The following is a 20,955-nucleotide window of genomic DNA, read 5'->3' as shown; positions in this document are numbered from 1 at the left end:
ACGGGATGTGGACACTGCCCCCACAGGGTGTGACTGCAGCTGGAGGAGACATACCCGAGCTAGCTCTGATCAGGGACAGGGAAGCTGCAGCACCACATGCTCCAATATGGGCTCGTCCCACATGTAATTACCCAGTGCTCTGGGAGGGCTTGTACAACCCCCGCTGAAATACGGGCGGCTGCAACTTCCTTGGCTCCATTAAAGCTAGCTCGGGTGCATCCACAGACATATCTTTAGAGGACTAACTCGGAGGAAACCCGCTTGTCCGGGCACTGTAAGCCATGCCAACGGGGACAGCACATACTGTGCATCATACTTACTCACAAATTTCCTTTTAGCAAACAGGGCTTCTTGGGAGCCATTGAGCACGTAGATTTGCAGGGTGTATTCCTTCGTGGGGCTCAGCCCCCCCACTGTTGCCTTAGGCGTTTTGGTTTTCAGCATGACTTCCTGTTCCGGGTCACCTGGAATGGGGTTTGCGAGGGCAGAGACACAAAACAGACACCTTTGAAAACAGGCTCGATGCAGAATATCGGAGTCTTATGAGCCTTGACAGGGGTCTCAACTGCAGGACACCGGCCAGTTGAGCTCTTGCAAATTCCTTCCGTGTAATGGAATGTAGGCTAGGCAGCACCCATCTACCAATCCAAGGTACTTACACAGCCCCCTTTACTGGAGTGTATGAGCACCTCTCAATTTTAGTGTATACATACGTCCTTGCAATGCCCCTGGCAGGTCGCGCAGTGCTATTATCTCCATTTTATAGCTGGGGGAATGAGGCCCAGAGAAATTAGGCCCAAATGTGCAAAACTGACTTCTAATTTTGAATGTCCAGTTTTGGACACTTTGGGGGACGGCCTCTCCAGAGGTGCTGAGCACCACAGCCGGTCAGGAATTTTTCAGTTAGCTGATTTCCCATCCAAAAAAAATATTAGTTTGTTGAAACCAAAACTGTTTGTGGGAAAGAGTCGGTTTTGATCCATTTCTCTGCCCAAAAAGTTTCAAAAATTGTTAGAACGTCCTGGTCTGATATTTTCTAAACAAAATATTCTGGTGTCCTTGTTGGAAGTGACTTTTCATTTTGAAATCGGAGTTAATTATAGTAAAAATCATGAAAGAAAATTAAAAAATAGTTCACATTGAAACAAAATGTTTCAGAATTGTCTAAGCAAAATGTATCAATTGATCCAAACTGATTTATTTTATTTTGGTTCATGAAAATTTGAGATTTCGATTGTTCTTCCTGATTCACGATGGGAAAATATTTTGGGAAAAGAAAAAAAAACAAACATTTTCCCGGTACAAGAAAACCATTTCCTGCCCATCTCTCCTGAGCACCCACCCATGTCCTTGGTTTCCTTGGGAGCCGTTGGTGTCTGGCACCTCTGGAAATCAGAACCATTAAGTCTAAAATTTGGACACTCAAAGCTAGGTGCCACTTTTGAAAGTTTATGCCTAAGTGACTTGGCCACAGTCGCACAAGGAGTCGGTGGCAAAGCAGGGAACTGAACCTTGATCTTCTGAACCAATTGGTGGTACCCTACCCAGTGGGTCATCCCTCCTCTCTCTCTGTCACTTTCACCCCAGCTATCTGAGCAAACCCCATTTCTCACTGGCTGATTCAGTTGCTCTGTCCAGACAGAGGCCATTTCTGGAAGTGACGCCTTCTATCAGCAGGGCTAGCCTAGGTTTCATAGAGCCTGTGACCAGATCTCACAAAACCCCCAACACACGCTTACCGGCTACACAAGCACAGATGCCATAGGTAGGGATGGAGGAAAATGTTTTGCTTCATTTCAAAGCATCAAACATACTGGAAAAGAGCCAGTGGGAAAATCTCGCTGGCTCACTGCTGTGCTAGCTTGTGACGCTGCTGTCCAGCGATGGATGGATGGATGGAGAAACAGAGAAGCTGAATAGAAAGGGGAGGCCACAGGGCACTGACAGATCCAACAGTCCACGGCAGCTCTATTACTGTCATATGTCTGGCAGCAGCTGCCAGCAGTGCTCTTGCTACTGGAGCTGTCAGTTGTTTGGTGGCGGCACGTAGAAACGCTGGTTGCACAGAGCAGCTTCACAGGTGACCGAAGGCTGAGGTCGCCACCACCCGTCCGTTTAAGACAGGAGCTGAACAGTGACATTGCTAAGGGCTTCATCTCTGAGGCAGCATTTCCCCTGGGGTTAACTTGCAGACCCAGTCATTCTTCCTCTTGCTGCAGGAATTTGTGACTTAAAGCAACACAACTTGCTACGATGTAGAACTGCATCCCATCACTGTAATATCGCTCGGTTAGAACCGCTGGAGGAATATTGCCTCTGCCAGCTGGTGATGCAGGACATTTCAGCTGGACCTTTGCCTCTGGGCAGCTGCCACCTTTCTGTGGACATGCCCTTACTGAACCAACATGGCAAGAAGCCGCAGAACAGAGGGGACAGCATCTATGGATTAACTCTCCAAAGCCGCAACCAAATGCATGTAAGGAGGAGAGAGGAGAGGAGGGGTGCGAGGGGAGTGGTAACATGTTTTCTGTGGGCAGAAAGTCTGATTGGCGCCACTGACTATCTGATAGGGTGACAATGCTGCCTGTGCCCATCATTCTCCCATTGTGGCCCTGGAGTAAGGTTTCATCTACCATCCATGATCACGGCAGTACCTCACCCCTGCCCGAGGGGGAATGAAAGGTCTGAAGCTCCAGGAAAGATCTCATATGGTGTAACCCCTTGGGGTTTAGAGAGCATGGCCCCTTTAAATCTTTTTCCCAAGGGGGGAGGGGGAGAAGTGAGAGTAAGAAGGGAAAGTCCAGGAGGTGGCTCTGGAGTTGCAGAGAGAAAGAAGGGCTGCAGCCCGCAGGCCCTCACAAAGTGAAGCAGAGAGAACCTGCCTGAAGCCTGGGAAGGACAGGCCGGAGCTGGACCCAGTATCACTGCTGCCCAGAGCTGCATGGGGCTGTGAGTATGGGGCTAGTGACTCTGCATTGGGAAGAAGGAGGGAGGCTGTAGCTAGTTAAGTGGGGAGGTGGTCGCTCTGTGTGGCTTTGCAGAGAGCGGCAGAAGAGGGCACCGGGAGGGGTTTGTTGGGGAAAGTTCACAGGCGCCGAAGACGACCAAGAGCACCCAAGACTCACCACTGGACTGGAACTTTGCTCAGGACCCCTGAACTCTGTGTGCAGACACATTGCTCAGTGTCTGCCCTTCCAGACTGTGCCACCACTGGGCACGTGGTGCCTTGGTTTGGATGCAACCCTGTTGTACTGCTCCCCCTACATTTCCCCTTATTGCTTTTCTCCTCTCATCCCTCTGTAAATAAATATTTCCCTTTCTTATATCCATTGTACTTTTCCTGTGGGTGGGCGTGTTCACTCTGGGGGGGTTGGAACAGGTGCCCCTGGGGTGGAAGGGATTTTTTCCTGCCGCATTCCTGCGCACGCCTTCTCTTGGCCAGAGCTGCCTTCAGAGCAGACTCCATCTTGGCTATGAGGGCGCTAGAGTTACAATGGCAATTCAAATAAGCCTAGGGGAAAGGAAGGAGTATCCTCGCTCTGACATGCTCGTTTCAGCTATAATGAGACATCTCTGGTGAGGCGGACTGAGTGGAGTTTGTGGTCACAAAACCAAGAGGAAGGGAGACATTGAGAGAAAGAGACAACTGCTCCCTGGACTGCTAGTCTGTGACTGAGTTGACAGGTCCATGTGTCTGAAACTATGGTGACTGCCAGGTTTCTGACCCCTCAGCTTCTGAACTGATGCCTTCTTTAAGGTCCAGAAATTACTCTTTAAGTCTGAGCATTAGGGAAAGCCTTAGGCATGTAGCAGTGAACGTCTGTGAGAAGGGAATTGCCTGGATCACTGGAATTCTGACAATCCCCCGTGCACGCTGCAGCCCTGGTTGTAACTGGGGATGGAGAAGTGAGAAACATTCAACTCCAGCTGAGCAAACAGGTACCTGCAGAGCTAGATGCAAGGTTGGTGAAAGCCCATCCAACAACCGGTGTGCATGCAGGCATTCCTTGCTGATAGCTACCCTCCTCTGCCTCGCTGCACGGCCCTTCAGTGACACAGCCAGGGACAGCACCGCACCACTGCGATCAGCAGAAGTGCTTGTCTAAACTCCCTCGGCGTAAGAGAGCAGTAGATGGATGGATATTGCCCAGGAAGCGTCCTCAGCTCTGGAATCTGCTCCCCAGCTTGGTCTTCTGGAGCCTGGGAATTCTATAATTATTTTAGGGGATTTAATTCCTGTAAAACCTTCAGGGCTGCAGCGAGAGGCGCCCTGCAAATCAGAATACTACAAAAATGTAAGGCACCATGCATGGCATTGTCAGCAGACGAGGTGGCGTCAAAGTGGGCACCTCCCCTTTCCAGGGAGGACAAAATCAGTACGTAATGTATGTTTATGCTGTTATTTCAAGGGGTTCTGGGGATCTTCTGGCACAGGACACTAAATCTTGCCAGTCACTCAGGGACTGTATTTATATGCAGAAGCTGATTCAAGACCTCAGGAACTGGAATTAGTATGCAGGACACTGGTAAAGAGCTGCTCCCCCATTGCTTTGACATGACTATCTAGAAACACAAAGCATTCCAGGAAATCAGACTGCGTGGACAAGCCAAGGGACTGTGTGCAAATGATGCTCTAAACCATCCCCTGATCAAATGCACAGACTGTAAATGTGAACAGAAAGTAGGTCAGAAGTTCCCCCACCTGGAAGCACAAGGTAAAACACAGATACCCCATAGTGCTTTGAAGATCCTGCTGAAAAAGCAGTACCCTTAAAGTACGAGATTCCCAGTGGTGCCTAAGGGAGTTAGGAGCTTAACTTTCCTGAGCTTTGAGTGGACGTTGGTGCCGGGCTTCTTTAGGTTGCTTTGAAAATCCCAGCCAGAGATGCTGCTGCTTCAGCAGCCCTGGGAGGAGGTTGTGAAGGGCACAAGGAGGTTCTAGTATCACTGATGGATGAAGAGTATTCAGACCATCACAGAAAGCAGCAGTGGCCACACCCCACTCAGCAGCGCAGGATGGCAGCGCTAACAATGAGCTTATTGACAGTCAAACCCACCTCCCCCTGCCCCTAGATGTGTGCTAGCTGAAAGTTGGGCTCAGCCGGCTCCTGCAACCTGTATCCCTTGCAGAGTCAAATCCAAATCCCAGCAGGACGTACCTGCCATGGGCTTCACTTGAACCTTATACCCGTTGGTGTTCCCTTCTGTTGCTTTCCATTTCATCTGTAGCCTGTCTTCCGAGAGGACGGTTAGTTTCAACCGGTTTGGCCCTGGAGGAAAAGCAGAAACATCACTTGTGTTAGGTCCAGAAGCACCTGTGGCAAGCAGTCCACAATCCACACATACTCGCCCCCTGTCTGCTTTTCAGACGGATCCGTGAGTCCCCACGATTTTGGAGGAGCAAGTTCCACGTAGCTAGTTTTCCTTCCTCTCATCTAACAGAGAATCAGTCTGTTGTCATGGCTCAGACCAGCCATGACTTTAACGAGTTTACCATAACCAGCAATTTACTGAGCAAGACACCCTCCATTCGTTGTTACCGATAAGCAGAGCAGCGCAAGAGTCAAGGAGGGCAAGGATAGTCGCGTGGGCATCTCAGCACCTGCTAGATCATAAAGGCAATGGAGACCAAAGTGGATCCAGGGCTTTTGCACTAGCTGGCCCGCAACACCATAGTGTAACATCTACACTTTGAGCAAGGAGCATAGCCCCGCCCACCACCCTGGTTAACGGCCCTGAGCGTGCACCTAATGTCTCGGATGAGATTCTACTCATAGCTCGATCAGAACTAGCGTGGGTGCGTCTCCTCGAGCTGTGAATTACACCTCTGGCTCAAGGTGCAGGCTTCCCCATAGCGTACCACTAACCATCTCAGAATTAGGACTGCATCAAACAGGATGATATTAACAAGGCGAAAGGTATCAAATGACGCGCCCGTAAGACGTGAGCTGCCAAGGAGTACAACAATCCCAGAGATTCTATGTTTCACAATTCTGCAGAGAGAGTTTCCCAGGCAGTTCCGAGGCCAGATGTTAAAAAAATACACAACCTGATCAAGGGTAAGTAACAACCCCTGACAGGACTATAATTCTGAAGGCAGCAGGCTCCAGCCTGTACCAGCAGCAAACAATCAGCAAATGCAGAAGAAAATGAACTGCAGGCAGGGAGAAAGAAGCAAGACTTATAATATGTTGGGCACATGCCCACAGTCTCAGGACTAGGCACAGTCATGCCTAGTGGTTGGAGCAGGAGTCAGGCCTAGTGGTTGGAACAGGAGTCGGTAGCCAGGAGTGGAGCCCAGAGCCAGAGCCACTGGTCACAGCCAAAGTCAGAGGCCAAGAATCAGAGCCGAGGGTTAGAACCAGGTTACCCGGAGTGAGGCCAGGCAGGGGTGGGGCTGGGTTCCAGACAGGAACAAGGAGGTGCTATTTCAGCCACAGACAAATGCTTTGAGCAGCCACTAAACTGCTGCGGAGCTTAAGAGCTGGTCTGCTGACTCTTCCCGTTGGCATAGCCAATCAGGCAGCCTGTTACAGGGCAGCTGTGCTCGTTAAGTTGCCACAGCCTGGCTCTGATGCAGGCCCTGATTCCTGACAGCCATTCCCTTTAAATCTCCATTTCAGAGAGATTCCCTATCTTCCAACTAGATCCCTAAACTCATGTTACTCTTTTAAATGTGATGACTCTTAGCTGAACTATAGCTACAAAATACCTCTACTTGATTGGATGCAGGGTGTAAACCAGGCAGATTTATAGTCCCTCCACCTGAATATCACATACAAATTAAAAGCAACTTTTCCAGTACCGGTAGGTTTCCCTAATTGCACCCATGAAATTCACATGGGAGCGTGTCCTCTGACTGCATTTTCAAAAATGTGCACAAAAACGCAGAAACAATTGCTCATTTCATTTGTAATCACCATGATTGAAAAGGCAAACTGGTAACTAGGAATGCAAATGGCCAATTATGGTTATTTGCATGCATGATTACCAGAGTTGCACATGCAATTGTCGTAATGTAATGCAAAAATTAGGAATGCAGTTGCAGGTGCACGGTTTAAAAAGCAGCATTTGCACATGTAAAACTGGTAAGTGAATGCACAAATACTGAATTGTGCATAGAATTAGCAGTTGCAGTGACCATTCACTGTTTTGCAAACACATATACATATCTGCGTTTGTGAAATGTGCGAAGACAGAGAGACCCCCTAAAAAATATAGGCCCTAAAAGATAAAATCAACAATGAACAACATTCTTGAGGAGCAAAACACAGCCTGGACAAACCATCAAAGTTGAGGAGTTTGACTATTCCTTAGAAACCGTTTAGGAACCATTTTCCCCTCCCCTACTTTGTGTTTAATGATAGCGAACTTATAAACACCCAGAGGTTCAATGTTCAGAACTGACTAGGGTTACCATATCTCATAAATAAAAAAAGAGGACCCTCCACGGGCCATGGCCCCGCCCATTTCCCCACCCCTAGCCCCGCCCCAACTCCGCCCCTTCCCCCACCCTAACTCCGCCCCCTCCTCCCTCCCACTCCCAGCCAGGGGGAAAGGGCTGCCCCAGTGCTACCAGCTTCACGGTTTGCCGGGCAGCCCCCAGACCCTGCGCCCCCAGCCGGCGCTTCCCCAGCGCAGCTGGAGCCTGGGAGGGGAAGCGCCCAGCCGGGGGCGCAGGGTCTGGAGGCTGCCCAGCAAACCGTGAAGCCGGTAGCGCTCGGGCTTTGGGCAGCCCCTATGCCTCCGGACCCTGCGCCCCCAGGCGGGCACTTCCCCTCCGGGGCTCCGGCGGCTCTGCGTAACTTACACTGTATAAGTTACACAGAGCCGAAGAGGAGCAGAGCCCCCGCAGCTGGAGGCTCTGCTCCTCTTAGGCTCTAAGAGCCGGGCTGCCCCAGCGCTACCGGCTTCGGGCAGCCCCCGTGCCTCCGGACCCTGCGCCGCCGGAGCCCGGGAGGGGAAGTGCCCGGCTGGGGGCGCAGGGTCTGGAGGCAGGGGGGCTGCCCGAAGCCGGTAGCTCTCGGGCAGCCCGGTTCTTAAACAGAGCCTCCAGCGGCTGGGGCTCTGTGTAACTGACACTGTGTCAGTTACACACAGCCCAGGGGGCTGGAGGCTTTGCTCCTCTTTGGCTCTGTGTAACTGACACTGGGTCAGTTACACAGAGCCCCGGGGGCTGGAGGCTCCAGCCGCCCCGCTCTGTTTAAGAGCCGGGCTGCCCGAGCGCTACCGGCTTCGGGCAGCCCCCGTGCCTCCAGATCCTGCGCCCCCAGCCGGGCACTTCCCGTCCCGGGCTCCGGCGGCGCAGGGTCTCCAGGCACGGGGCTGCCCGAAGCCGGTAGCTCTGGGGCAGCCCGGCTCTTAAACGGAGCCTCCAGCGGCTGGGGCTCTGTGTAACTGACACTGTGTCAGTTACACACAGCCCCGGCGGCTGGAGGCTCCAGCCGGGCTGCCCGAGCGCTACCAGCTTCGGGCAGCCCCGTGCCTCCAGACCCTGCGCAGCCGGAGCCCGGGAGGGGAAGTGCCCGGCTGGGGGCGCAGGATCTGGAGGCACGGGGGCTGCCCGAAGCCGGTAGCGCTCGGGCAGCCCGGCTCTGGGGCGGCTGGAGCCTCCAGCCGCCGGGGCTGTGTGTAACTGTGTGTAACACAGTGTCAGTTACACAGAGCCGCAGCCGCTGGAGGCTCTGTTTAAGAACCGGGCTGCCCGAGCACTACCGGCTTCGGGCAGCCCCCCTGCCTCCAGACCCTGCGCCCCCAGCCGGGCACTTCCCCTCCCGGGATCCGGCGGCGCAGGGTCTGGAGGCACGGGGCTGCCCGAAGCCGGTAGCGTTCAGGCAGCCCAGCTCTTAAACAGAGCCGCCATTTTCCCGGACATGTTCGGCTTTTTGGCAATTCCCCCCGGACGGGGGTTTGACTGCCGAAAAGCCGGACATGTCCGGGAAAAAGAGGACATATGGTAACCCTAGAACTGACCAACTGTGCTTGTAGGGAAAAGCCACCCATTGAATGGCACTATCCTGAGTGCCCACTCGGATCCAACATGTCTTCCACTCAAATGCCTTGTCATCTTTTACTGGGTAGTCACAACCCAAGACACAAAGCAGCAGCTAGCAATGGTTTAGGCAATGAGGGCCTACTTGTTTCAGCCCAACATCTGCACCTTAACCTTTTGATCCAGACATTTCCTGAAAACGTCTCAACTAGCGACAACTATTTTTGGAAAACAAGGCTCAGATTCACATACCACCCAGGCAAAAACAAAACGGAGGAAATGAAAAGTCTTTTTTCCTTCCCCCGCGCCGTGTCTTTTAAAGAGCAGGGGCAGAGAGTGTTGGAAGGACCAGACCTAGAGTTAAGTCTAAGCAGAAATGGGGAAAGAGAATGGAACAATGACAGATTCATAGCATGATGAAACAGAGAGCTGTCTTCTGATGGACACGTGCCATCCAGCTTTTGAACCCTAGCTCTAGGATCCCAAAAATTTAAAAGGCCAGAATGCCCGCAGATGAACATGAGGACACGACTCTCTAAAGAGCTGTTATATTCTGGATGCAAATGAGTTCCAGCTCCCTGAAAGCCCCACTGTCTGTCTGCCCTGGGTTCTCCATGCACTCTTTGATATTGTAACCTTGCTCTCCAATTGACGTGGAGTTATGGCCAGGCTCTAAATGGAAGCCTTGGAGGATTGTTAGCTACACAGCATGGATATAAGTTCTTTCAAATCCAGACAGACTGCCACCTTCCAAGAAACCCAAGAACTAACCACTTACCCAGAAGGTTCTGGACACAGCAGAACCAGCATGGACCTGCTGCTGAAAGGGGCAAGGTGCAAAGAGGCTACACAGGAGACCTTCGTGCTCCCTGCATGTCACAGAGCACAGTTCACGGCAGTCTCCCACAGCCTTGTGGAGAGGGGACAGGTTCAAGGGTGGGCTGCAGCTACTTAGATTCACTGGTCTAATCCACTGCCACCTAAATCCCTAAAAGGTGATTCATAACAGACCATTGTGAGTATCAGAGCCGGCTCTAGGCACAAGCAGACTAAGCAATTGCTTAGGGCCCCGAGCAGCTCAAGGGGGCAACCTATTAATTATGAGTATGTGTTGTGTGGGGGGCCCCCAAAATATTCCTGCTTAGACCCCGCAATGGACTAGCACTGGCTCTGGTGGGTATGTCTATTCTACAGCTGGAAGTGAGCCTCCCTGCCCGGGTAACCAGACTCATGCTCACAGGCAGGGCCGGCTCTACTGTTTTTGCTGCCCCAAGCAGCACAGGGGCAGTCAGTGTGCCGTTAGGGCGGCACGCGCGTTTCCGCGGCGGCGGCCATTCGGCAGCAGCTTCTGTCTTCAGACGGAAGACAGAAGCCGCCAAATTGCTGCCACGGGCAGCGGAACATAGAAGCTGTCGCCGAATGGCCGCCGCTGCGGAAACGTGCATGCCGCCCTAATGGCACACAGACTGCCCCCGCTGTCCACAGCAGCAATTCGGCGCGCTGCTTGGGGCGGCAAAAATACATGGACTGCCGCCCCTTGCGGATTGTCGCCCCAAGCACCTGCTTGGAATGCTGGTGCCTGGAGCCGGCCCTGCTCACAGGGCTTGACCTAGCTTGCTAAAAACAGCACAGGGGCCATCACGATGTGAGCTGCAGCTCGGGATCTCAAGCCCACCCGACCCCCTGGGCTTGAAAGCCAGAGCTGCGGCCCAAGCCGCAACATCTACACCAATAGTGTAGTTACGGGTAAACGCCCTTCACTTCTCACTTGGGGAATACCGCGTTTACTCACCCCTGCTCTCCCGTGAGAAGCAAATGCTGGCGGGGTGTGATCACTCTGCGTGTGAAAATGAACGCCACAAATGCATTTTCACGCCACTTCTGCTTTTCACCCCCGATGTCATTCTAGTTTAAACCCAATTCAAACTAAGGGCACCTCTCCACCTGAGTGTCCACCCTGCCGCTGCCCTGCGTGGAACACCAAAAGAGTTAATTTACCCACTGCTTTTTTATCATGACACCACTGGTCCAACGCAGCTATTTTTAGCATGCTAGCTTGAGCCCTATAACACAGATCTCTACATCTTGGCTGGGAGGCTGCGCCCAGCTGCAGTGTAGACCTAGCCTGTGTCGTTTTCCTACATGCAACTTCTTTACTCTGGCAATTATGCAGGGACCAGAACTTGGACTGTAGATAACACCAATGTAATCCACCAGCTGTTATGGAAGTTTCACTATAAATGGGGGCAGAGGCGAACTGAGCAATGCTAGGTTAGGCGTGATCTGTCTAAGGCTGCCCTGCTGTTGATCTGACACAAAGAAAGAAGGAAAACCAGAACTGAGCGGGGGCAGTGAATATCGATGCAGGATTCCATAGGCTTAGCAGGTCTTTCTAATAGTTGGGTTTATGTCTCACAGTCACTGATAAGAGCTACTAGGATAACACACTCATTGCCTTGAACATCAGCCTCCCTAAACTTTTGTTGCTTATGTCCAGGAGCATAAATATTAACAGAGTCTGTCAGAGACGACAGGGACTAAAATAAAGATGGAGGCAATGAAGCTAACTCATGACCTCTCTTCTGACTCTTTAGATAGGTCTGTCTAGCATGCTTCCATTTGATCTGCTAGATAGCTATTATCCCAGTCCTCAACTTAAATCTTCTGTTATGTTTGATAACATTGCCTGTTTTCTCTGAGGTATATTTACTCTTAGTTTGCCCTGGACTCCTGTTCGGTGGGAAATTGGTTTCATCGTTGTCTCTCTGTGTTTTCTTCTTCAAAACTGTTCGCTTTACAAGTAAAAATAAAGAAGAGGGTTTGCGTAACCACCAGGCCTGCAAACCCAGCTTCAGCTGTTAAAGGTCAACGTAAGCTTTTCCCTGCTCATTCCTCAATCCCAAGTAATAATTATGCTACGGGAACTTCATGAGCAATTCTACAGACTGGAATAGACTCCAGCTCTCCCTCCGGTAGCTGGACTGGCTCTCCAGTGCTACCAGCAGAAGTGATTATTTTCATCAGCAAAGGAAGTGGATCCATAACTTTTTAAAACCACTTTTCTGGTTATAACAGCATGTTAAAACTCCCCCTCACAACATGAATTACCTTCCTCCAGTTACCCACCTGATCATCTATCCAGCACTACCACCAGCCAGCCGGGTGGCATGGAGATCCACGTTAGGAGCACATGTGCTCTGTGCCGCTGCGAAGTTATCCCAGTTGTGTTCAGACTAGTTCCGCTAACCTTTCTTGTGGTACTGCGACAGCTCAGGCCTAAACAACTCAATAGCATTGAAAATATGAAGGGTCCTTTATTAATGGCTGCATCTTGGGAACCAGCCTGGCTCTAAAGTGGGACACCTGGGTACATCACCTGAATCCATCTGGCACTCAAGTGCCTTCAGACAATGCAGACCCTTAGCCATTTAGTGCCTGTCGCCGGAAGGCAGGAGATGCTGGGATTGCATAGCCAGAGGCGGTGCAAGGTCAAAGAGGCAAAATCATAATAAGTCTCTGTGTGGGAGCCTTTGTTAAATGCTTATATAAGGGACTTACTGGACTATATTTAGGAACTGAAGTATCCCTCCCTCTCTCCCCAGCACAGAGAGACGTGAGATGCCACAAAGCAAGACACCTCCTTGACATTTGTTTGTAATGCTGACCTTTGTTTGCAGGAAACCAGGGAGAGCTCTGGTAATAAGACACTCGGTTACGGATGTCACTGTAAAGAGTAATTTAGCTGGCATTGAAATAACAGGATGGATTCTGCACTGACGAGGAAACCTTGCAAACTGCCAATGTAATTTGGACGTGGTCAGCGTTTTGGCTGCTGACGGTTTATACCAGTTTTAGTCCTATTCTTAAAACAAAACCAGGGGGTTAGGACAGGGTTCCCTTCTCCAGAGTGGACAGAGGAAGAACATTCCCTTTCAACCCTCCCCATCACTGTGTCTGCCTTTCAGATTTGGGGCCTCTCGTATCAAACAATGTCTTTCTGGGGCTACATTTTGGGATTCTGGGTCAGTACTTCCAGGTATCCAAAACAGAAATGGCTTGAATTGGATTTGACCCCGGTTCCAAATTCTATCATTTGGGTCTCTCTGTATAAAGGATCAGAACTGAATCCCAGATTGAAACCCTTCCCAACACACACACACGCACACACACTCTGATCAGGTACAGTGTTCAAAAGTTATCGGGTTACAAACAAACCGAGAAATGTGATGAAGTGGAGTACAGGGCCTTGGACCAACTAGATCTGTTAGCTTAGCTCAGGTGACAGCCACTCCCGTAATTATTGTATCCAATGCCTATTTTAAAAGTGATCAGAGACCCCCTGCTTACCTTGACCATGCACGTGTCCTATGACATGACTCGCCAAGGTTATGCAGGCAAACAAGAAGGACCTGTGACTCAGCATGACGTCCTGGTCCTATATGGAGAGGAAAAGGCACTTTATGTCTAACCACATAACAAACAAAACCGTACTTACTGCACGGACTAATTTGGCTCCCTGGTTGATAAATAGGCAGAAGAGTGAATGCTCCCCTCTCACGCCGAGCAGTGGTCGCCTAAGAGTGGACTGAGGGGCTCACTGACGGGCAATGTAGTGAAGTTTGCACTGATGCCGTCTACGATGAGCCATTCAGCCTCCAGGACCATCACTAGTTTCAACACAGCTAACAGAGCAGACTTTGGCCCCGTGTTTCTTTATATCTGCTTGATTTAAACATTTTTTATCCTCTCTTTTTATCCTTTATGTGAAGCCCATACAGGTATGGAAAAGCAGTTCTAGTCTGCTGCAGTGTACGTATCATCAGCAAAATGGCCAATTTTGAATTCAGAATTGCCTGGGTTTTTGAAAATAAAAAAATAATAATATTTTTTCCCAATCATCACAGCAAAAGTCAAAACACGGCTACATCAGAATAACCCAGCACCTCTCTCGGGTTTCTGGACTACAATATAAGGAGTGGGGAAGTCCACACTTTATGCCCACAAGAGCAGCATTATTCAATGAACACTCTTCGAAGCACAGATTGTTTGACGTTGCGATTGTTGTGAGGATGGAGCAGAAGGGACGCAGCTTTATAATCACACACCTGATTGCGCTTGTAGCGCCGGCAGTCCAGAGATGAAGGCTAAGTTAATTCTTGGCAGAACTTCACTGATGTTACACCAGGGACACATTTGGATAGTTTTTTGTTTTGACTTGTCTCCTGAGCAGGGTTGAAAAGAAGAGGAATATTTGGATTCAGAGTTGAAGGTGTTGCCTGGTTTCAATGCGTGTTCAAACCCTAAACTCAAAAGCAAAACTCCAGGAACGGGATTGAGAATCTTGTACAACTGAAACAGTGACAGCGACAAAATTCAGATCCACATCCGGATCTGCATGGACCCAGGGCTTCAATCCTACACCATTCGTGATGCAGACAGACGGACAGACCTGCAGTGCAAGCCCCTGCGCCCGTGCTATGGCTTCTGAGCCAAAACCCAGTCAGTGGGAGCCTTTCCCTAATGTTGGCAGATCCTTGGTCTGAGTGCTTTAGGGTTCGTAGTTCAGAGCTGCCTGCTCCACAAACTCAAGACCTGGGATGGGCTCTGGGTGCTGCCTGACTCTGCCATTGCTGAATGAGCAATTATCGTGCTTTGGGGGCTTAGGGAAACCAGCCATTCAAAAAGCCAGACGTCGCTATACAAGCGGCCTACAATTTCACAGATGCTGAATCCCCCTGCTGCTCGTGCTTCAGAACATCGTGGGGAACCTGCACACCTGCGAATACTAATACACACAGACTCTTCGCTCCCACTCGCCAGGGCTACGTTGGGAAACTTCACTCAGCCCGTTTCGCCTGCATCAAAACAACACCAGCAGTATGGAAGAGGCTGGCCGCAGAGCGACATGAGCAATCCCACTAGCATATAGCGCTTGGTACCCAAGTCCTATACAGTGCAATCAGCCCTTTCTCAGCAATGCCTTCTGCTTCACAAGATGGATGACAAAGGTAGAGCAAAGCACCTCCTCCCGGGGGAGGCTATCAGTTTCAATCATGTCACTGCAGGACTTGCTCGGTGAGCAGTTTGCATGCCTCCATCTGCCTTCCTGCACTGCCAGACAATCTCATCCCGGCTCCTTCAGCTTTCCGAACAATCAATGCCTGACAGCAAGCGTCTCTTTATGTATCTTTCTGCCCCGGTGCCAGCGAGGACTTTCTTTTGATTCCTCTCTTCTTCCCCGCCCCCTCGAAGGTATTTTGTGGGTTTTCAAAGCAATTTGTTGACTCTCTCTCTCGCCAAAGCTCTCATTAGGTAGAAAGGCAACAGCGTGATGCATGGCTGCACAGGGAAGGCAGCAGGAGATCGTGAGCTTGTCAGGTTCTCTGGGCAGCACAAAGGAAGGGAGAAGTGCAATCAAAGGACCATTATAACAACAGTGCTTTAGGCCATATATTTGCACTGTCTAAGACCCTGATCCTTTGTTTTCCTTGTTCAGTGGGAGTTAAAGGCACTCAGCACCTTGCAGGATAGGGCCTTCAAAATGTTACAGGCCTCTGCGGGATAAAATCCAGATCTCATCCCCAGTTAACCATTTTTAAACATTTTAAACCCACAGTTTTATTCCTGAGAAATATTAAAGTAAAACCAATTGTCATTTATGTAGGTCCTATAGAAAAAAAAACTTTTTGCTTCTTGGGCTGCCCCAATAACACTGCTACTGGATAGGCTGGAATAGCCACTGCATCTCCTCTAGGCCAGCTGCACAGGAGCGGAGGCCACTAGACCTGCACAAACCCAGAGCCATGGTCCCGCAGTGGCCTGCACTAAGTCTTTGGGGCTGGCTTCTGAGCCAGGTCCCAGCTGCAGTGCAGCCATACCCTGTAGGGCTGGTGCAGGGTCCCTTGCAGTACCCCACACAGCCCCTGTTCAGCCAGTAGAACCTGTTAAACTTTGCACCGAAACTTGTTTTGTAAAAGAAAATTAAAACCACCAACACACAAACGCTTTTTGACATTTCCAATTTTCCTCAATATTTTGCAGGGCTTCAGGCAATGAACAATTATTTTTTTCAGTTTTTCAATGAAAACCTGAAAAAATCCACAAGATATTTAAGTGAAAATGATTTTTTTCCCAGTTTCCCTCTCAGCTTTTCATGAAAAACAAAACACGTTTTTACCCCCAGCTGTAACAGCAAGGGAGATCCAAACACTGGCCTTCCATACCACCAGTCAATTTCCCTCTGAAGGTATTACATGCATCTGGCTAAAATACAGGGGAAAGGGTGTGTGGTTTGTTTGTTTTATTTAAAAGAGCTGGGGAGGTGCCAACTTTGTGCCTGCCAATCTTGAGAGCGAGTCCTTATTTCACTTTGATAATGGTCTCACGTGTTGGGCAAACAGTTGTCAATCTGAACTCTAAACTGGACCATCTGAAGTGAAAGGTCTAAGCCAAACCCCCAGATCCAAACCTGTTGTTTAATATGAATCCAGACCTGAATTTTCTGACTGGTCCCTTCCTTATAATGCCAATACCCTGAAACCAGACAGGCCTGGAATTTGGGATAGGGTTTCAAAATATGGATCTGGGTTTCCTAATTCAGGCCCTTCTCTAACATAAGAGGAATGAATCTTCATGCAGAAAAGAGGGATTTTTCTCTTATGGAAACATTTGGTGGGTTATTTACCCAGTCCATTTCAACTGCTCTCATCAGGTAGTGATAAGTCCCTCTTCCGTTGCCACAGTCATGAGACATAATGGCCTTGGCTCATTGCTCCTTCACACAACATAAAGAGATTTGCAAGAACCTGAGGTATCCCTGGACAAACTGTTCCAACTATAGACCAAGAGGGAAAATCTATTTGGCGTTCTAAAGAGCGGCTTTGAATCTACAGCAGTGTAAGTGAGAGCACTGTTTATGAACCAAGAGTCTGATTCTCCTGTCCGACACTGGTGTGAATCAGGACAAAGGACCCCTTCCAAAGCTCACTGAGGTCAATGGAAGCACTCCCATCAACTTCAACAGGCTGTGAATCAGGTCCAACTGGGAAAAAACAATTCAAGTGATGGAACACCAGGCCCAATGTCTCATGGTCCCTATGTTTAAAGTTTATTCTATTGGCCTTATTTCACATAGTCCAACATATAATCAGCATCTGCCACTTCTACAGCCACGCTGTTCAGTCTTATTACTTTTGGCATAGACAGGTTGTAAACACTAGTTCTACCATTCACTCTACAGCAAAATTTCAATTTAGTACAAGACGATGGACAGTTACAAAGTGGCCTCTGGCAAATTTCTATTTCCCACCAATTGCGTCAGCTCCTCATTAGTTAAAAGGAAAAAATGGTAGGTGAGCCAGAATTTCCTACACTTTTAATCCAGGAACTGTAAAATGCTGCAATGGAAAGACATGCAAGTTGCAACATATGGTAGTTAACTTACACCCCTGCAGTGACTGTGTTCATGGCAAGGCACTCGGCTGTGTGAAACAATTGCAATTTGCCTTCAAAATCTGAAAGCTTCAGCATCTTGCTTCTCATTTCCATTTTATATAGATATTTTCATGGAAAAATATCCACATTTTGAAACTGTGTTGAGGTAAAGATCAACCTTCATATCAAAAAAATGCAAAGCCCACCTTTTTATGAATGCCTGATGCAAAGCCAACAATTCGGGACTTGCAAAAAAGGCCCTGAATTAAAATTAGGAATACTATTTTTTTTAATTGTTCTTTATTTATTATGCCAGCAATCTTTCCCAGAGCTCTGCTAGGAGGATCAGCGGCAAAGAGAATGCCATCTGGAGGAATCCGATTGAATTGTACGTGGGTTTCTCCACTTCAGCAAAGATTAAGCTGGATCCAAAGTCCATTAGGTAAAGAAAGCAAAGTAATTAATAACACCTGGCTCGTATATAATGCTTTTCAATATAAAGAATCCCGTTTACATTAATGGGTGTTGGATCAAGCCCATTGCAATATTCTGATTCAGACAGAGGATTGTACCTTTAAGCTTCAGTGCGGGGGAGTAATATATGTATCGTGTTTATCGAGTGTTGACTCAGAAAATAACCCAAGGGTAAGAAGTATACCTGTGTCCTTATGGCTTAGTGCATAGAGCACTAGAGTAGGACCCAGGAGACCTGGGTTCTGCTAAAGGCCTTCTGGGTTACCTTGGGTGGGTCACATCACCTCTGTGCCTCGGTTTCCCCACCAGTAAAGTGAAAACAACAATACAGAGCTTCAGGGTAAAGTGCTTGGAGAGCCACAGCTGGAAAGTGTGGATGAAAGTTAGGCAGTTATCCCTCCCCCAACAGCAGGTGAGTGAGATTTCAGACCCTAAGGGTTAACTGTTGAACAGCAAACCGCCTCCCATGTTATTCCACCTGTTTATTTCTGCCATTAATGGGGTAAGCATTCAGCCATGCAGAGGTGAGTGCAAGATACTGACAGGACCAATATGACATCATCCCTTCTGACAGCACAGAGCCTCCGGCATGTGGATTCCTTTCTCCCATTATTTACTCCGGGAAGGAATTCATGGACCGTACATAGAGCACATGATACCTATTTCCCATCACTAGGATTTCCTGTGTGTGGGAACATGCCACCTTTCAAAGTGGGTCTAATAATAATAATATTGTCATTATTGTAATATAGGAGTAGCACTCAAAAGCTCCAATCAGGCTCAGAGTTCTGAATGCTGCACAAATGCATCAGGAAAGTGTCCCTGCCACAAAATCATAGATAGTCTAGTTTAAAAAGATGCAACAAGCTAACATCAGCAATAGGAAGGGATGAAGCCAGGAGCAAAAAGAGCCAGCAAGAAGAGCATGAATTTACATTGTCTGGCTTATCTGGTTCCTGATCGTTAAAAATATTGAATTCATTGATATTAGCAACCTTCTCCCCTAGAGTTGTCAATTTGCAATTTCCCATCAGTATCAAGTGCATTTTGGGATGGGATTTGAAGGTTAGCACCGGATGACATTTTCCAAGTTTGCAATAGAAGTTTTTCAAAATTTTTATTTTCAACCAAAGAAAATGAGGTTTTCTACAAAATTGGCATGCTTTTCAAGTGGTTCTGCTGAAGGTGCAGTGTTATGGCCTAGTTCAGAGAGGATTTTCCATTCACAAGAGGTTACATGAGAAAAACCACAAAGATACTCATGGGAGAGGATGACAGGTGAAGCCAGCATCATTGGCCGAGTGGAATTTCCCTTCAGAGATTGACACACCTGGAGCTGGTAAATTCAGTTAGTTCTAAGCTTCCCAAACACCTTCCAGAGTCAGTCACCTGCTCCAGATCCCAGGAAGAGATACGTGCTTAGCATCATGGGGTGACTTGCTATCTCAGGACTGGAACATTTGCAAAATCAGACTTGAAAAAAACAAAAAGTGTGGGCGGTTTGGTGAAAAATGCCTAGTCACTGAATCAAAAACATTTTGTGGGATGCTTTTCCAGCACCTGCCACACCTTTGATTATGTAGTCGGGGCTGCATGTTGTGCTGTATAAAACGAGCAAAGGGACAGGACTCCTCTAAACCAATATTTTCTCATGCCCCCTGCAAGGCACTTAGCACCTTTGATTTTGCTCCTATATTTACCTTCACCATGTTCAACAGGTAAATTGAAGAGAATTTAAAGATGCTGTTAACAGGGTTCTAAAGGGACTTGGAAGCTGCAGAAAGATTAGGAGAGAAAAACCTCAAAGGAATGCTAAGGTACTAGGTTCCCTTACAGGGTGAAAATTCCCCAAACCATAGATAAGCTTAGTATCAGTTTGGTACAGGCATATAAACACAGAAACAGCTGGGGAAAAACAATCCAGACAACCAGGATTAGTTGTGAGCTAACAAACCCTTCTAACTACTTCACCCCTCATAAGAAATTCCCTCAGGTTGTGTGCCACAAAAAATTCACTAAAGATCAAAACTGGGTTCCTTTTCTAATGTCCACCACTCTCTACACTATCTCACCATTCGCTATCTACAGAGCATCAAATGATTATAAGAAAGACATTCCTGTCAGTTCTGGGGGAATTTACTCTTCATCACAGGATAACGTGAGTCTAAAAGTTACTTCACCTTAAAGAGATCAAAATTCTAAACTTTCAGGATCTACAGTCGCTATGGAATTGAGAACTGTACAAAACCATCAAACTTTGGCTAGGTCAATGCACTAGTTGGGAGTTTCACAAAGTTTGCAGGTCTATAGAAGTTCTTTATTCTGTCAAGAGAAAGGAAAGAGTACAGGCAAAAAAGCACACTCTACAAAACAATACAGCCCCCTGTAGCCTAGCACAGAGAAATCGAAACAGCTTCGAAACCAACAAGGATCTGTCACAAACCTTTGCTTTTCAATTTATTTTCCCTGAAGTTGGCTGGGGAGGTGCGAAGAATCCGACTACATTCTTGATCTCTGACAAAGGAAGCCAGCACTTCGCCCGCCTCTCAGAATAGTTGAAAGATTTCTTGACTGCTGACAGAGGGAAAGAGAGAGAGAGAGAGAGAGAATGCACTATTGATTTCTCCCCACCCTTTTTACGCACCAAGCACAGAACAACTCTTCAGATTTGGACTGCTACATATGGCTAATCAAATCTGGTTTGTAAAATAGATTATTTTATTTTTCTGCAAACCAAGCTTGATTTTGTTAAGCATTTTGGGAGGGCTCAAATACTAACCATCCAGCAAGGAGGAGATCTATGAATTTCTTGGGAGTGCAGCAAGGAAGGCAAGGTGGAATTCCCTTGCATTTTACTAACTCAGAATTAGAGTTTGATTCAAGCTGGACATTTCCGCATCTGATTAAGTTGCCTGAACATTTCAGAGGCCCTGATCCTGCATGTCCTTGAGCGAAGTTAAGCACACCTGTAAGTTTTGCAAGCCTGGGACCTGAATTGTGGGAACAGAGTTTGAGGCTGCTGAAGTCTTATTAACTGCTGGGTGTAATTTTGGCCC

General features: G+C 48.4%; 1 protein-coding gene across 7 annotated transcripts in view; it reads right to left on the bottom strand.

Annotated features, from left to right (window-relative positions):
- The window catches only part of COL20A1 (collagen type XX alpha 1 chain), a 102,965-nt gene extending 82,489 nt beyond the window's left edge, over positions 1-20,476 (bottom strand). For 6 of the 7 annotated variants that reach the window (XM_024114911.3, XM_008178606.4, XM_042858458.2 and 3 more), the window contains exons 1-4: positions 20,343-20,476; positions 13,340-13,427; positions 5,160-5,270; positions 321-464 (exon numbers count right to left, since the gene is read on the bottom strand). In XM_024114911.3, the coding sequence (XP_023970679.2) occupies positions 321-464; positions 5,160-5,270; positions 13,340-13,415 (331 nt within the window). In that variant the 5' untranslated portion in view covers positions 13,416-13,427; positions 20,343-20,476. Of the gene's footprint in view, positions 1-320; positions 465-5,159; positions 5,271-13,339; positions 13,428-14,097; positions 14,189-20,342 lie in introns of those variants that run through there. The other variant, XM_042858457.2, reaches the window with a different exon arrangement.
- Between the last annotated feature and the right edge of the window lie 479 nt (positions 20,477-20,955).

The sequence above is a fragment of the Chrysemys picta genome, chromosome 13, assembly GCF_011386835.1.
Source record: "Chrysemys picta bellii isolate R12L10 chromosome 13, ASM1138683v2, whole genome shotgun sequence".
Lineage (NCBI taxonomy): Eukaryota > Metazoa > Chordata > Testudines > Emydidae > Chrysemys > Chrysemys picta.
This window is presented reverse-complemented; position numbering and strand designations above follow the sequence as displayed.